This window comes from Orcinus orca, chromosome 15 (genome assembly GCF_937001465.1).
Source record: "Orcinus orca chromosome 15, mOrcOrc1.1, whole genome shotgun sequence".
NCBI classification, from domain to species: Eukaryota; Metazoa; Chordata; class Mammalia; order Artiodactyla; family Delphinidae; genus Orcinus; species Orcinus orca.
Genome location: NC_064573.1, coordinates 26,390,795 through 26,408,001, shown reverse-complemented (window position 1 = coordinate 26,408,001; position 17,207 = coordinate 26,390,795). Strand labels below are relative to the sequence as shown.

The window sequence follows — 17,207 nt, the reverse complement described above, 5'->3', positions numbered from 1 at the left end:
ATGTTTGGATGATGAAGTTTATGGTCACTCTATCTTTATTCTGTTACCACAAATTCTTTATGTTGCTATATTTAGAATAAAAGTTTCATTAAAAAAAGTTACTGCCAAAAGTAATTCAAAGGGGTTTTATTCAAAAGTTAAAATTTTTTTCTAACAGAGTATTTATTAAATATTTGGCTAACCTTAGTCAAAATATACTATGCTTACTTAAGAAGAAATGGCCCAACTGTTATGGACTGAACTGTGTTCCCCCAAAATTCATATGCTGAAGCCCTAACCCCCAGTGTGACTGTCTGTGGAGTTGGGGACTTTAAAGAGGTCATTAAGATTGAATGAGGTCATAAGGGTGGGGCCTTAATCCACTAGGACTGGTGTCCTTATAAGAAGAAGAAGAGACACCAGGAATACACAGGCACACAGAGGAAAGGCCATGTGAGTACACACAGCAAGAAGGCAGCCATCTGCAAGCCAAGGAGGGAGGGCTCAGAAGAAACCAAATCTGTCAACACCTTAGTCTTGGACTTCAAGCCTCCTGAAATGTGAGAAGACAAATTTCTGTTGTTTAAGCCACCCAGTCTGTGGTACTCTGTTATGGCAGGCCTAGCAGACTAATACACCAACATCCTGGAGAATATATTCCAAACTCCTCTTACCTGGATATGCATATCTCTCTAACTTGTTGAGGTGTCAGAGCAAAAATAAAAAACTTCTCTTGAAACCGTTGAATACTGCTTTGAACTGGGGAAGAAAAAAAAAGAAAGATAATATTCCAATAACAAATCCAATAACAGATGAACCTGCAATAACCAGGCACTTCTGATAAAGAGTCTGCCGAATTCTGAAACTTTTATGGTTAAAATACACCAATATAAAGTACTAAGCTACATTCATCTTGGACTCATGAAAGTAAAGTCACTCTAAAGCAGGTTCAATGTTAAACATTTGTCATTCTTTATTCTAACATACTAATTTTAATCAAAATATAACACAACCTTCGGGCTTCCCTGGTGGCACAGTGGTTGAGAGTCTGCCTGCGATGCAGGGGACACGGGTTCGTGCCCCAGTCCGGGAAGATCCCACATGCCGCAGAGCGGCTAGGCCCGTGAGCCGTGGCCGCTGAGCCTGCGCGTCCGGAGCCTGCGCTCCACAATGGGAGAGGCCACAACAGTGAGAGGCCCGCGTACCGCAAAAAAAAAAAAAAAAAAAAATATATATATATATATATATATATATATACACACACACATATATATGTATATATACATATAGATATATAAAAATATAAAAAACACAACCTTCAAAATTATATTTCATCCTTGACTACGGTATCATCTAATGAAAAGTCTGAGGAAGTCAAAAACACCCCCCAGGAGAATTCTATCCAAGATTCAGGTCTCTTTTGTTCTTGTTTGTTTTGTTTCTTTTGTTGTTGTGTTTTATTTTCAATACTTTATATTCAATTACACAGAGCATTCATATAAGATTAAATTTTAAAACTTCTAGGTTGGGAGACTTATTAAGACACAAAATAATTATCGGCATACAGATGATTAGCTAGTTTAAAAAGATTATCTAATGAAGTCATCCTTCAGAAGTGTATTATTAAAAACTGAAGTGTATTTTCTTCTCAAAGAACTTTAACAGATTCAATGATGTTCTAGTACTCATTAAAACAATGAATGCTTTCAATGAACACTTGACTGAATATGCATCTACACAGCAAAATTTTTCTAATTTTATGAGATTTAAACAGAATATAGAAAACTTGAATCACCTGGAAGAATTTTATCTATACAGAAACAATCACTGTATTAATAATCATCAGTGATGTTTAATACTAAAATACTTTTCTCCCTATACAACAGCTGCAAAGATCATTTGGGGAGGGCAGAGTACTGAGGTTTCACTCTTCTTGTAAAACAGTGGCTTTAATTCAGAATTATGAAAAAAGGAGAATTGTTACCAATTGTTCAATCACAGAAATCATTCATTTCCTTTATCTCAGTTCTCCGTCTTCATCCCCTATATCCAGTTAGTCATTAAGTCCTGTTTTGTTTTGTTTTTTAATTTTCTTATTGGCTGCCCCCTATTTTCACTACCACCATCCTACTCAAAACCTATTATTACTTTGTACAAATGAAGGAGCAACCCTGCCTCTCTGCCAGTCCCTCATGAGAACACAAGTGCAGAACTGGTAATCCTCAGCACCACTTTTTCATCACCATTCCTCTGCTGAAAAATGCTAAGCAGAACTTATCTGTGAATGAACCATGTCTAAACTCCTTTATCTATGAGAACCTCCATAACAATGGCCTCAACTCTTTCTTAACAAATCTACATTTCCAGTGTCTCCCCAAGTCCTGCTCTATTCACTGTCAGGTCTCACAACTGTGTCATTTTTATTTCTACTCCTGTGACTACTCACAGTTCTCACCTTTCCTGATGCCCACTCTCCGACACACTCCATCAATTCAAAGCAGGCACATTCATCCTTCAAAGCTCCCTCAAGTGTCCCTCCTACTCCAAAAAGTCTTGATTAACTTCTTCATTCATTAGGCCAATACAGTATTTGAGCTTTAGGTTCACAAGTTATAGGGCTTCGTCATACAAGCATATAACTGCTTGCTACTTTTCTCTCATGTTAATATTCTCTCTCCAACTAAACAGCAAAATTCCTAAAGCCCACTCCATACTTCTGACTTCTCCACAATTAGGCTACATGACCATATCCAAATTAAATCCTCATTATATACTTGTTAACTGAGTTAACAGAAATGAATTTATCCAAATTCTTTAGAAGTGAGATTGTGAAGTGATTTAATGGCTTTACATTAATGTGCATATCACTTTAAACCTGTTTAACTACACCCAGAGGCTTAATGAGTATTTCCTAATATTCAGAAATTTAAGAATAAGAAAAGATGCTGACGCTCATTAATTTGTCACCTATCAGATTACAAAGATGAAAAGACCAACAACACAATGCTGATGAGGTGTAGGGAAAATAATACATTCATACATTATTGGGAGTATAAATTGCTATGATGCTTCTGAAGCAACCAAAATTTCTCTACAAAAGTTGAATATCAAAATATTAAATAATCATACTCCTTGACCCAAAATAGTCATATCTAGGCATTTACATTTCATGAATATGCAACGCAAGTATTCAGAAACACATATGCAAAAATGCTCACAGCAGCAATGTTTCTAAGACTGCAAGAATAGTGCCCAAGATATGTTATACACTAAAATACTTCTGAATAAATAATAAAAACTGAAAACAACTGAAAATGTACATCAACAGAATACTGGTTCAGTTATGGTACATCTACAAGATAACAGACTTACTATAATCTACAGATGTACAATATATTTCTAAGAAATACAGTTAAGAAAGATTGTCAAGGCGCAGAACTCCAGAGGGCACTTTTCACAGTGGTACAAGTAGAATAATGCCTACTACCTCCACCAGAAAAGTGGCACAGTGGTTCTGTGGTTAGAAGAGCCTTGTTTAATGAAGGGGAAGAGAAAAAAGATGACATAATACGCAGAGAAACAGTTAATTATTGATATGACTCAAGCTGAGTAATAAATGAGGTTATGAGGGACTTTCCCTTTTTGTTATACTTCTATGTTTGAATTTTCAATTACTAGCATAAATTACTTTTGTAATCTGAAAAGCACAATGAAAAAATTTTAAGGAATCAAAGACTCATAATACTTTGAAGGTATTTCACAAAATACCAAACAGCTAGACATATCGACATGTAGATGTTTGTAAACAGAGTGAACAAAAAGTGCTAGTCACAGAAGAACATATACACAGTATACCATCATATAAATTTCAAAAGCAATCCAATTAAACATTACATTTTTTTATACACATATGGTAAAACAAGCAAAAGAGAGAAACACAAAATCCAGAATAGTGATTTAACTCAAAAAGGAAAAGGCAAGGAAATGGCTTCAAAGATACTGGCAATGTTCCTTTCTTAAAAACTGTGCAGTGGTTTCACAGGTGTTCATTCATGGATATTCTTTATAACAATGTTTTTTATGTATTCTTTTGTACAGACTGAATACAGACAAACTTTTTAAAGAGAAAGGATTTCATCACCACAAGAAATTATCTTAAAAAAAGAAGAGAAGAAAGAAAACAGAAAATTGAAAAAAAAGACAAAAATACTGCCTGTGAGAGCAAATTAGAATAGCTATTTAAGGGAAGAGAAGAGAGATTTTGTTAGCCTGTTTTCAGATTAGGGGATTATGCATCTGTTACAGTAAAACCTCAGCTATAGAGAACCTCACTTAGTATTACTGTGTACACTCATGCTTTCTAGATGCCACAGATTGTCATTTTAAATGCTAAAATAATTTTATTTAAACAATTTTAATAAAGCCAAACTGCAAAACTATGTAATAATGTATCTTCTTAAATAGAATATACTCGTCGTGGTTGTTTGGGGGTTTTATTTGGCATCAATACATGCATCTTGCTGTAACAGCGATTCCCTCAATACTAAAGGACTATTGGTTTCAATATTCCCAAGAGGTTTTGGAACGACATTTTTTGACTTTTTGTTTGTTTTTTTTCTACCAGGGCTCTTTCAATCTTTCCCATGTTGTTAATTAATTCCTGCTCAACAGTATGTTGATGGCTTAGAAATCATCTAATCAACTACATATTAAATCGTGGGCCACTGACTGGCCCACGGATGTAAAGAATATGTGCTTTGAAATACGGATTTGTTCTCTCTTTCAATTCCTGAGGCTAATTTAATTCTCAGTTCCCAAATGTAAATAGGTTTCTCCATAACAGTGTTCCAGATAAATGGATTTACCCCAAATTTTAATTTTTACAAGTATTTTCAACATTATATAACCAAATCATTAAAACTTAAGGCAATTTCTAAATGTCACTGCATTGCTTTAGACATCATGACACTAAATATTTTCATATGAAGGTTGTTACTGGAAATGATTAAATTTTTCCACTTTTATTTGGCAGACTATATGGTATTACGCCGATTTTTTAACTTTCTACTTCAAAGTCTAAAACAGCCTTTTTTAGATCACTGTTTTATCAATCTGAAATAATAAGACTATATACATTAAGAAAATTCTTTTTTTTTTCTTTTTGGGGAAGGCAGGATAAGGAAATGTTTAAGCCTTGTTATAAACAAAATCTGTTTATAAAGTTTATAAAAGCAATGATAGGCAGAACTCCTGAAAAATACATGAGTCAACAATTTTTTAGCTCAGGAGCAAAAAGTTATTTTATAAGCTCTGAGGTTTTATGGATTTCTTACATTCCAACGTAAGCTATGAGCAAAAGGCAGGTTTTCTTCTTACCCACTCTTCAACAAAAATGCCTCTGGCGTTATTTTATCTAAGCCACATGAGATACAAAAATTTTATTTTAGTAAATTTATAAAAAGCCTATTACCTTCCTTTAATTGAGGTTAATGAAAGAGAAACTCTATGAAGAATACAGAAAAGTAAGAAAATTCCTATTTCTGTTTCTGAACAAAGGAAAGTATGGAAAGCAAGGCACAAAGCCTCTTAAGAGCTCACTGCTTGGCACACCGCTGACACTAGGGGCAGAGAAGACATGCTGCTGCATCTTCTCTCCATCTCCAGTCATCTTCCTTCCAGGCATTCGATCCGGTTCTGAAACACCTTCCCCTGTAACCAGAACCCCACATGGCCTCTTATGCTCAGTCCTGCCTTAGCCATATTCCTGAGGAGTTCCATGAGGTAGGGTCACCTAAGCACATTACTCGTCTGACTCTTTCTCTAAACACGAAGAAATAAATTTGCAATAACTCCTAAGGAACATGTGAATGAGCCATGACACAGTATGTACATTGGTATGAACCAAAAACCATGAAAAAAGGAGGAACAAAAAAATAAATTATGGAAACATTTTAAGCAGATAAATGAACCTGGTTAAAAAAAAAGTTAAAAATGAAAGTAAAATCATAAAAGAAACACAGCTGGGTAATAAACATTTTAAATGTTTGTTCCTGTTATTAATTTTAAAAATGAAAAATCTAAACAAGATACAAGTTTCCATCTACCGAAATTGCAAAGATCAATAAAGGCAGGAAGTAAAAAGTGCAACGAGAGACATTCTCGCACTTTGTGGAATTTAAACTGGCACAGCTATTCTGGAAACTAATTTAGTGATATGTTATCAAGAGTCCTTACTCTTTGATGCAATAATTCTACTCAAAGGACTTTGCACAAATGCGAACAAACACAGAATCCTTATTTCAGAATGAATGTAATGAAGGAATAAAATGCATTACTCTACCTCCCTGGCTCAGTTTTGTTAAACAAAAACAAAGCAAGGAGAAAGGGCCTGGGAAAAGCACAGCCACCTTGGCCTGCCACCATCAGGCCATACTGACCCCATTAACCAGCCCTGCCCCTCAAAATTCCCTTCTAGTTCAACCAAGATGTACAAGTATAGTCCTATACAAAACTAAAAAAGCACATTGATATATTTAAGAGAGTTTTCAAATGACTTGAGACAAAAAGGGTTCTTCCTAGGATGGAAAGGAAAATGACCTCCCGGACTAACTATGAAATGCTAATTTCCCAAACAATTTATTTTATCAATAAATTCAAATACCTCTGTAAATAATTTCATTAGCCAGTAAGAAAATATGCCATTACAGCACAGAAGTCATAAACCTAGGTATAAATTTGTTAAAGTCACGTGTATCAACGTTTAATAATATAAAATTTGCTACATTTTCTAAGCAGTCAACGGTTATTAAACAAAAAGCTAAAAAACGTGTGTCAAACTCTGCCATGTTAGGAAAAAATTAAGTATAAAAGATTTATTCCTTAGGAAAAGTTTAAAAAGCTATGTTAAACAGAAACTAAGTCTCTTTGTAAAAGCATCAAAAGGTGGAACCACAGCAATAAATAAGATTTGTGTCTTTTCATACACACACAGAAGCAATTTGAGTTCTAAGCTATAAGAAGAAAGTTTGACGAATGAAGAGTTTTATATTAGATTTCTGTCATGGTTGCCAATATTTCTTTTTATTTGTACATTTAAACATTTGGTATTTTAATGCCTCAGTTTTATAATACTAACAGCCAATCATTAATTAACAGTTGAAGGCCTCTGGCTTTACTTACTCTCTTGTCCAGAAGAAACAGATTTCTCTAACACTTACCTAAACTCGTGGGCTTGATGAGAACATCAAGGACATCATAAAAGGGTAAGTTTTTTAACTGCACATCAGGATGAACAGGAGGGATTGGGGGAGATGGCTGCTGCATCTCAAACGTGGGTTTAGTATCTTGAAGCAGCACAGAACCAACAGGAGAGGACGGCGAGTGAGGTGTAACTGAAGTGGAAGGCAACGAGTGGATTCCAGCCACAGCCAAGTCAGGTTCTACAGGTGAGGAGCTACCATCCAAACTGAAAACCGATGATTTGATTGTGGATAAATCAGAAAGGCCTTCAAGAGTCCGTGGGTATCGGCGTCTATACAATTCTCTGATTTTAATCTGAACCGCAGGGCTGCAGCCGCTCTTCAATAAATGCAACGCCCTCATCAGGAGGTCATGCTTGCGTCCACTTTTATTCCTTCCGGCAAAGCCTAGTAACACTTGTAGTTCAGAAACCCTAAAACTAGAAACCATATTCTAAAAGGAAAGAAAAAAAAGGGATATAAGCCAATAGTCAGCCTCAAGCATATAAAAATCCTATCTAAAATCTACTGTAAAATCTGATTTTTCTAGCATTCTATCAACTGGCATGTGCTAGTAACCAGCATTTTCACATATCACTTAGAATTGTTATTGTTTCTATAGCCACCACCCCTCCCCCACCAATTACAGTCAAGTTATAGTGTTAATTATGCTTTGCTGTACTCAATTTTGGTAATCTATGGTCTATTGGTTTCTGCTAACCACTTCATTATCTGATTATGCCCAAGTGTAAACCCATATTTGCTTTACCACTATGAAATCTAAACCAATGAAAATGTTCCTCTTCAAAACTAAGCCCTACCAATACACAATGTAATGTCTGTTACAGTATTATCACCAATTAACCAAAAAAATTTAGGTTTCTGCAACAACGTACCTGTAAAACTTCTGAGGTTAAGCAAGAAATCTACAAAATCAAGACAGAACTGTAATACAAAATCCAATGAATTTTTTCACCCCAGCTCAAATATTAAGGAACACACAACATAAGAAAATAATATTTTTAAATATTAAAGCTAAAAACCACATACATCTTATTTAGCAGTCAAACTTCTAAAATGATGGAAGTTCTCAGCTAAGTATCCAATGTGAAAAATAGCTTTGAAGAGTAAGGATATGAGTGGTCATAAATCTTAAAAGGCAAGATACCCTCCTTGCCACTCTACCAACTTGTTCTTGGGTGTAAAATGAAGATTATAAGTAGTTCCTGTTTCACAGGAACCATCTATTTAATTCAACAAAACCTAGTAAATTCTAAGCACTTACTGCCTCATAAACCCACCTACTTAAGTCATTTTCAGCCAATTCTGAACTCAGAGGTAAACCACACTTGGGTCAGATTTATCTGTACCACACATGCACCATCTGGCCAGAAAGAGGAGTAAGACCTGGAGCTGAGCAAAAGCCCTTTCAGAAACCAACCTTAAGGAAACTTTCCCCAGCCCTCCTCCTCAGTGCTGCACACTCTACAGCTGCCTGGGATTCCTTCTCAACCTGGTGAGTATGCAGTGGCCACACCTACAGTTGGCAGTGATTCATAATTCCTCCGTTCTGCACTTTTAAGTCTCATTGACAGCCCAGGAACAACTGCTATAACTCTGGTTTTAATTGTTGGCAATACTTGATAGTTTTCCAAAATGCAAACAAATTTAAATATATCAAAGTAATCTGCATGTACATGCTGTATCATAATTCTACTTCATATATTGTCTCCAAATTTCATATTGTACAAGTCAGAGAATACTAAGTTGTAATCCTAGCAACCATTTTATACTCTTGATCAGTGCTGTCCAATAGAAATAGGAACCACATATATAATTCTAAATTTTCTAGTAGCCACATTAAAATAAATTTTAAATTAATTTTGATAATATGCTTTATTTAACCCAATACATCAAAAAGTATTATTTCAAGATGAAAACAGTTTTTGTGGTTTAAAAATAGTCATTTTTTGGGCTTCCCTTGGTGGCGCAGTGGTTGAGAATCCGCCTGCCGATGCAGGGGACACAGGTTCGTGCCCCGGTCGGGAGGATCCCACATGCCGTGGAGCGGCTAGGCCCGTGAGCCATGGCCGTTGAGCCTGCGCGTCCGGAGCCTGTGCTCCGCAACGGGAGAGGCCACAGCAGTGAGAGGCCCGCGTACCGCAAAAAAAAAAAAAAGTCATTTTTTAAGTGTCAATGAGATCTTTTTCATACTAGGTCTTCAATATCCAGTGTGTATTTCACACTTGGAGCACATCTCAATTCGGACTAACACCAGTTCAAGTGCTTAGGGAGCCACATGTGGCTAGTAGCTACCACACTGGACAGTACGGCTCTAAATCATACTCTAATAGCAACATATATCACAAATACCATGATCGTTATACTTTAACTCGCGTCATTTCCCCCATGTGTAAAAGGAAGACTTTATTTATCTTACCCCTTATGCTATGAACAACAAAGATGGAAAACAAGAAAAATTTTGGCCTATCTCATGGCACACCAGTAACAGTCAAGGTTTCATGCATAATAAGGACTACGATAGCTTTTGGAAGTTTCCTCCCAAGCAAGAAATGCAATGCATCTTTCCCAAAGTCCTCAATCCTAAAAAAATACTTCAATTGAAATCTGCTTATATTACGGTAGCATAAATAACATTAAATCATGGAGAACGCTAACAACGCTAGTGACAATCACGTTATCTGTGATTCTTTCTAAAGAAATCAAACTAACTCAGAATACACTGCTTCTCTCCTTGTACTTATTTTCAGGTATTCTTCACTTTAAGGAAACTTGTTTTACAGAAATGACAAAATAGAGTACAAGGCACCCTAAAGCTTGACTCTCAAAAAGGAATTTCTGGGAGGTCTCATAATACTTATTTCCAATGGTAACTTTATTTGGCAAAGAATGCTGAAGTAATTGGTCTAATAGCTATTGTAAACATACAAATGAAAAGGAAGAAAGAGAAAGGCTTCCAACTATGAATGCAGAATCACAGCATTCTGAAGCAAACAGAAATCCCCCAGTTTAGGGAAGGGCAAAGGAAACAACAGGAGACAGGACAGTCTTTGCACTGCAAAATGTTGCCAAAATAAAGTATTGCCAGGCACTTGCTCAAAGATGATGGTGTTGAGAGTCAATGGTACCCTGTGGAAAGCTTCACACCAGCAATCACTAGTTGAAGGTCAAGTCCTGGCATCAAGACTTAGGACTTTGGCCAAGTCACATTATCTTTCTGGTCATCCATTTCTATTTTAAAACAACAACAACAAAAAACCTCTCCTTTATTTAGCATTCACTACTAAGATATTCTCTAAGGAGATTACTAAATCAAATTCTATGAATATGTTTTTCTTGGCAAACTTTGCTGGATCCCACTTCTTAAAGTGATGCCTTTTTTTTTTAACTCTGTCTTCAACCAATTTCAGCAGCCACCAGCTGAGGTGAGCCTGCTATGAATACTACCAAGAATGGATTTCAACTGTTACTTTCCACCAATCTCTGATGTCTACATTTCTAGTCTAATTTTTTTCAAGTGGATTTTACCAGTTCATCCTACTGCCTCCCAAAGTCTGCCCTCTAATACTTCAGTTACAATTGCTATGTGCTCTATACAGAGAAATTTCTCAATAAATGTTTGCTGACTAACTTTAAGGAAATTCAAGAACTACAGAGAACTATGTTGGCATAACTGATTTTTAAAAAGATACATAAGCAATCTGATTTCTAAAGAAAAGCTAAATAAATTAAGACTAGAAATTTAAATCAATCTTTTTCTTTGTCAAATTTAAGTAACACAAAATTATTAAAAAATTTTAAAGCTGGGACTTTATATAACTGAAACATTACATATAGGAGTGAAGGCCACTTGAAGGTGCTATAAAATTGTCAAAAATAGCACAGAATTTGGGGAAGCTCTAGTGGGTCAGCTAATGCATATATATGGAATCTTAAAAAGAAAAAGGTACTGATGAACCTAGTTGCAGGGCAGGAAGAAAGATGTAGACAGAGAATGGACTTGAAGACACAGGGTGGGAGGGGGAAGCTGGGGCGAAGTGAGAGTAGCATCGACATATATACACTACTGAATGCAAAGTAATTAGCTAGTGGGAAGCAGCAGCATAGCACAGGGAGATCAGCTTGATGCTTTGTGATAACCTAGAGGGGTGGGATAGGGAGGGTGGGAGGGAGGCTCAAGAGGGAGGGGATATGGAGACATATGTATGCATGTGGCTGATTCACTTTGGTGTACAACAGAAAGTAACACAGTATTTATACTGTGAAGCAATTATACTCCAATAAAGATCTATCAAAAAAAAAGTCATGGTAAAGAACAATACAGCTTTGTAAATCCTCCATCTGCTATGATGTATAATATGGGGAAGGGAGAGGAGCTGCTGACGGAAACTGACAAATCACATTATTAATATCGCCCATCCCAACTATAATATTAAAACAATCTACACCTTCACTTATAAATAAGAATGGATTAAAAAAAAATCAGGTACATAATCAATACATCAAAGGCATGTTTGAGCTGATGCCATAAGAAAAACTATGTGGCCAGTTAGAAAGATACTGCAATTCCAGAAGTCACAGGAGGCCCCAGTTCCTGGCTCTGTACTCCTGTGAAATCATGTAGTCCCTATAATTAAATCCCTTTTTACTTGAGATACTTGATGTGGATCTCTTCCTCACAACGCACTGATAAAAATAACAACTCAGCTAAAAAAAATCAAAACTGGAAATCATCTATTAAAAGAAACAATAAAAAAGACACATTTTAAAAACCTATAAAATTAGCCAAAGCTTGGGAGACCATCTCCCTAAATGCTTCCATTTTATACAAGATTTAAAATAAATTGAGTAGTCAATTCGAGAAGCAAAAAAGTAACAACAGGGCTTCCCTGGTGGCGCAGTGGTTGAGAGTCCGCCTGCCGATGCAGGGGACACGGGTTCGTGCCCCGTTCCGGGAGGATCCCACATGCCGCGGAGCGGTTGGGCCCGTGAGCCATGGCCGCTGAGCCTACGCGTCCGGAGCCTGTGGTCCGCAACGGGAGAGGCCACAACAGTGAGAGGCCCACATATCGCGAAACAAAACAAAACAAAAAAAACCGCCTATGAAAAAAGTAACAACAAACACACACCCTCAAAAAGAGTGAAGAATTAAAGGATAAAAGCAAGAAAACATGACTTAGAAAGCAAAATGCAAGAAGCCTGTAAAGTCAGGCCAAAAAAGGGAAAGAAAATGAATATGGTCCTGAGAATGAGAAAAGAAACATAAAGACCACAAATACTAAGCAAATTTCTTTAAACAAAGAGAACAGCACATGCTGTTATATTCTAATAACTTAAAGATATAGACGTAAGTTATTTCCTAGAAAAATATAAATTACTCAATCTGATTCAAGAAGAAGTATATTATCTTTGTCCCCCTCCACTTCCAAAAGTATCTGTCCAGACAAGATAGCTTAGTAAATAAATTCTACTAACTCTTCAAGGAAAAGATGGAATTCTGTTCCTTAAACTGTTCAAAAGCATAAGAGTCAGAAAATCAAATACAAGATAGAAGACAAACATGGAAAAAATGGTTGAACACAAAACACAAGTTTTTAAAATATGCAAATTATTGTTTTTTCAAACTTCAGCAGGAGAATCCACTCATCCAACCATAAGTTTAGGCAAACGCCTGACAAAACACCTAGTATACCACCTATTCTTTCTCATTTCCCAAGATAGATGATAATGAGTCTTTTTGTAACACATCAATGTTTCCTATGAGTACAGACACAAAAGCTCTCAAAGTACCCAAATAAAGTTTAATCTACGAAAATAAAAATGGTTTAACATAAATTTAGTAAATTACTTGGTTAAGATGATTTCGGTCCTTATATTCACATACTGAAATACTTATGAATAAAACTTATATAAAATTTATGGAATTTCCTCTAAAATCATTTGTGGGGAGTGAGGACATACATGAAAAAAGACCAGAGGTGATAACTGCTGGGTATTGGGTACACGGGGAATTCTCTACCTTTGTAAGTTAGAATGCTTCCATAGTAAAAAGTTTGCTTGAATGGGAAACTGGTTGTGGGGTATATGGCACTGTACTATCTTCCCAACTTTACTATTAATCTGAAAGTATTTTAGATTTAATTAAACAAAATTTGTCAGTTTGTTTAAAGCTAGGATAAAAAGATTGTGGTCTAAATACCATTTCCCACAAAAAGAACCCAGGTTCCTTGAGAAACTGGCAAGTCTGGGGTAGAAAAGGCACAAGATAAGCCTACAACATCCTATCCAGAAAGCAAAGAAATTATCAAAAACTACTGGAATCTTGTCAGAAGGACACAGAAAACAACCCAGTAGCCCAAGACAAGCCAATGTGAGCAGCAAAAAGACTAATAACTGCATCAGAGTCAAACACATCAAATATATTAAATATCATTTGCACATGATACTTAAAAAAACAACTCACTGATCTCCTTTAGAAAATATTGGGAAACCAACTCATTAGTATTCTGAAAATTGATAAAGAATGAAAACAATACAAAAAGATTTACTGGTTCACGAAAAAGCCATATGATTATGTGGATAAATGCTAGAAAAGCATTTGATAATATCCATTCCTGACAAAGCCTCTCAATGAACAGGAACAGAAAGAAACTCTTAATATGATAAAGGATACCTATCAGAAATCAATAACAAATATACTTAAAGATGAAACACTGGATCATAAAGACCTATGAAATACACATTATATTGTGTCATTTAAAAGAATTCCAAAGAACCTAGACAGTAAAAATCTTAAAAGTAACATTAACAATTTACAAATGATAGAACTTTTTATATTGGAAATAAAAGAAAATCCACTGAAAAATCAGACCCAATAATAATCAGTCAACAAAACTTTTTGAATTTTCTGTACATCAAATATGTTTTCAAATGACTTATCAGGGAAAACAGTATTTTTTAAAATGAATCTAGGTAACATAAGGATATGAAATGCAAAGGTATAAATTTAAAAATTTTTCAAGACCTACATTAAAAAAAACTGATAGTACATTTTTTAAAAAACCTTGAATAAATTAAGGAATATATTATGTTACTAGGCAAAAGTAGTAAATGCTGAAAAGATGTCAATTCTCCCCAACTTAAGTTATAAATATAATAAAATTCCAGTGAATTTTGACAGATCAAACTTACAACAAAGAATTAAATAAAATACATAATATGACATGTGGTGATGAACACAATGGACAAAAATAAAGATGGAAAAAGAAATGAAGTGAAGACGTAGAGGATTTGCAATTTTAAAGAAAGTAGAGCTCCCTGAGAAGGTAACTGAGTAAGTAACTGAAAAAGTAATAAAGCATCCAAATGGATATCAGAGAAAAAGCATTCCAAGGCACAGGACACAGCAGGTGCAAAAATCCTGAAGAGGAAAGCACACCTAACACATTGAAGGGAAAGTAAAAGCCCATCACTGTTGAACCAGAGTAATCTAAAGGAATGAGTATTCAGATAGCAGAATGACGAGCAAAGAAAATGACAAACCTGGGGAGGGAGATAATTAACTGGATAAAATTATAATATCAAATTTGTGAGGCTAAGAAAAGATAGAACAAAAGTGCTGGGCAAAATGGCATGCATGAAGAGTGGTAAGCAGTTTAAAGTGTTCTACAGGCAAGGAAGGAAAAGAAAGTAATTTTAGATATACATACATATATTAAAGTTTCAAGAGAAAATTCAAGAAAACTTCAAGAGTCTGTGAGAAGGCAAAAAAAAAGTACTAATTTCACAACTAGTAAAATGGGGAAAACATGAAAAAGAGGGAAGGAAAATGAACAGCCCAAAAGACAGCAAGAAAACAGATAGGGAGACAAAACCCAGCAAAAGCAAGATGCTCAAAATGAAGGGGTAGAAATAAATGCAAATATGTCAATAATTCCAACCAAAAAAATGAAATAAACTTCCCAATTAAAATAGCAAGATTAGGGGATATCATTACAGAAACCACAGCATCAAAAAGATAATATGGGAATACTAAGAACAACTCTCCACACATGAATTTGGCAACTTGGTTGAAATGGATCGATTCCTTGAAAAACACAAACCACCAAAACTTACTCAATATGAAACTGATAATTTGAATACCCATCTCTAGCTATTCAGGAAATTTAATTCTTAATCTTAAAACTCCAAACAAAAAGAAATTACCACACACCCAGATCATTTTATTGGAGAATTCTACCCAACATTTAAATAAGAATTAACACCAATTCTAAATAATTTCTTCTGGAAAATAGAATATGAGAGAAGACTTCCAAATTCATTTTATGACGCTAGTATTATCCTGATACCAAAACCAAACAAAGACAGTTCAAAAAATAAAACTACAAACCAACATCCTTCACGAATACAGATGCTAAAATATTTAAAGTATTAGCAAATAGAATTCAGCAATATATAAAAAGAATTAACACCAAGACCAAACGAAGCGTCTATTCCAGGGATACAAGGTTGGGTCAATGTTTGAAATCAATGAAGTACACTATATTAACAACTAAAAAAGAAAATCACATGATTATATATACATAATCTTTTATATATACAGCAATGAAGAAAAAAGCATTTGACAAATTCAATGCCCACTCATGATAAAAATTCTCAGAAAAATAGGAATAGAGGAGAACCTCCTGAACTTGACAGAAAGCACCTACAAAAAAATCTAGAGTTAACATACTTAATGGTGAAAGAATGAATACTTCCCCCTAAGATTGGGAATGAGGCAAGGATGTGCTGGAAGTTCTAGCTAGTGGAATAAGACAACAAAAAGAAAAGACATAGGGGTTGAAAAGAAAAAAATAAAACCGCCTGTATTAGCAGATCCCAAGGAATCTGCAAAACAACTACCAGAAGGAATAACTGAGTTCAGCAAGGTGGCAGGATACAAAACCAACACACAAGTACCAATCACATCTCTATATACTAAAAAGAACATGTGAAAACAAGTTAAAAACACAATACTATTTATAATCACTCCTAGGAAAATGAAAATACATATGTTTAAAAATATAACAAAACATATACAGGGCTTGTTTGCTGAAAACTACAAACACGAAAGCAGCCTAAAAAGATCTAAATAAATGGATTCTTTGTGGATTGGAAGACTCAACAAAGTAACAATATCAGTTTTCCCTACATTGATACAGATTTAACACAATTCCTACCCAAATCTCACCAAGACTTTTTATGGATATAGATGAGATTATTCTAAAATTTACATGGAAAGGTAAAGGAACTAGAAGAGTTAAAACAATTCTGAAAAAGCATAGAGAGAGAGGAATCTGTCTATCCTATTTCACAACTTAGCTCAGTAATTAAGACTGTATGTAGTATTAGTAGAGAGATAGACATAAAGGTCAGTGGAACACAACCGAGAACCCAGAAATAGACCTACACAAATACACCCAAATAGTTTTTGGTGAAGGTGCAAAAGTAACTTAATGAAGGAAAGACAGCCTTTCAACAAATGGTGCTGGAGCAACTGCGCATCCATAGACCAAAAAACGAATTTCCACCTAAGTCTCACATTTTATATAAAAAATAACTCCAAATGGATCACACGCTTAAATGTTAGAATAAAGCTGTAAAACTTAGGGGAAAAAACACAGAAGAAAATATTCAAGATCTACGGCTAAGCATAGAGTTTGTATACTTGACACTCAGAGCAAGATTCACAAAAGGCATAATAATAATACACTGAACTTCACCAAAATTAAAAACTTGTGCCCTTGCAAGACCCTGCTAAAAGGATGAAAAGACAATCCAACAAAGGACTAGTATCTAGAATATATTTAGAACTCTCAAAACTCAACAGGAAAAAAACAATCCAATTAGAAAAAAGGACAAAAGACATGAAGCGACATTTCATCAATGGGGATACACAGATGAAAAATAAGCAAAGGAAAATATGTTCAG

General features: G+C 35.1%; 1 protein-coding gene across 14 annotated transcripts in view; it reads right to left on the bottom strand.

Annotated features, from left to right (window-relative positions):
- PIAS2 (protein inhibitor of activated STAT 2) overlaps positions 1-17,207 on the bottom strand; it is a 93,050-nt gene that overhangs the window by 60,753 nt on the left and 15,090 nt on the right. For 13 of the 14 annotated variants that reach the window (XM_049697876.1, XM_049697877.1, XM_033421355.2 and 10 more), the window contains 2 exons: positions 7,197-7,671; positions 654-738 (listed from right to left, as the gene is read on the bottom strand). In XM_049697876.1, coding sequence (XP_049553833.1) covers positions 654-738; positions 7,197-7,671 — 560 coding nt within the window. Of the gene's footprint in view, positions 1-653; positions 739-7,196; positions 7,672-8,113; positions 10,950-17,207 lie in introns of those variants that run through there. The other variant, XM_033421351.2, reaches the window with a different exon arrangement.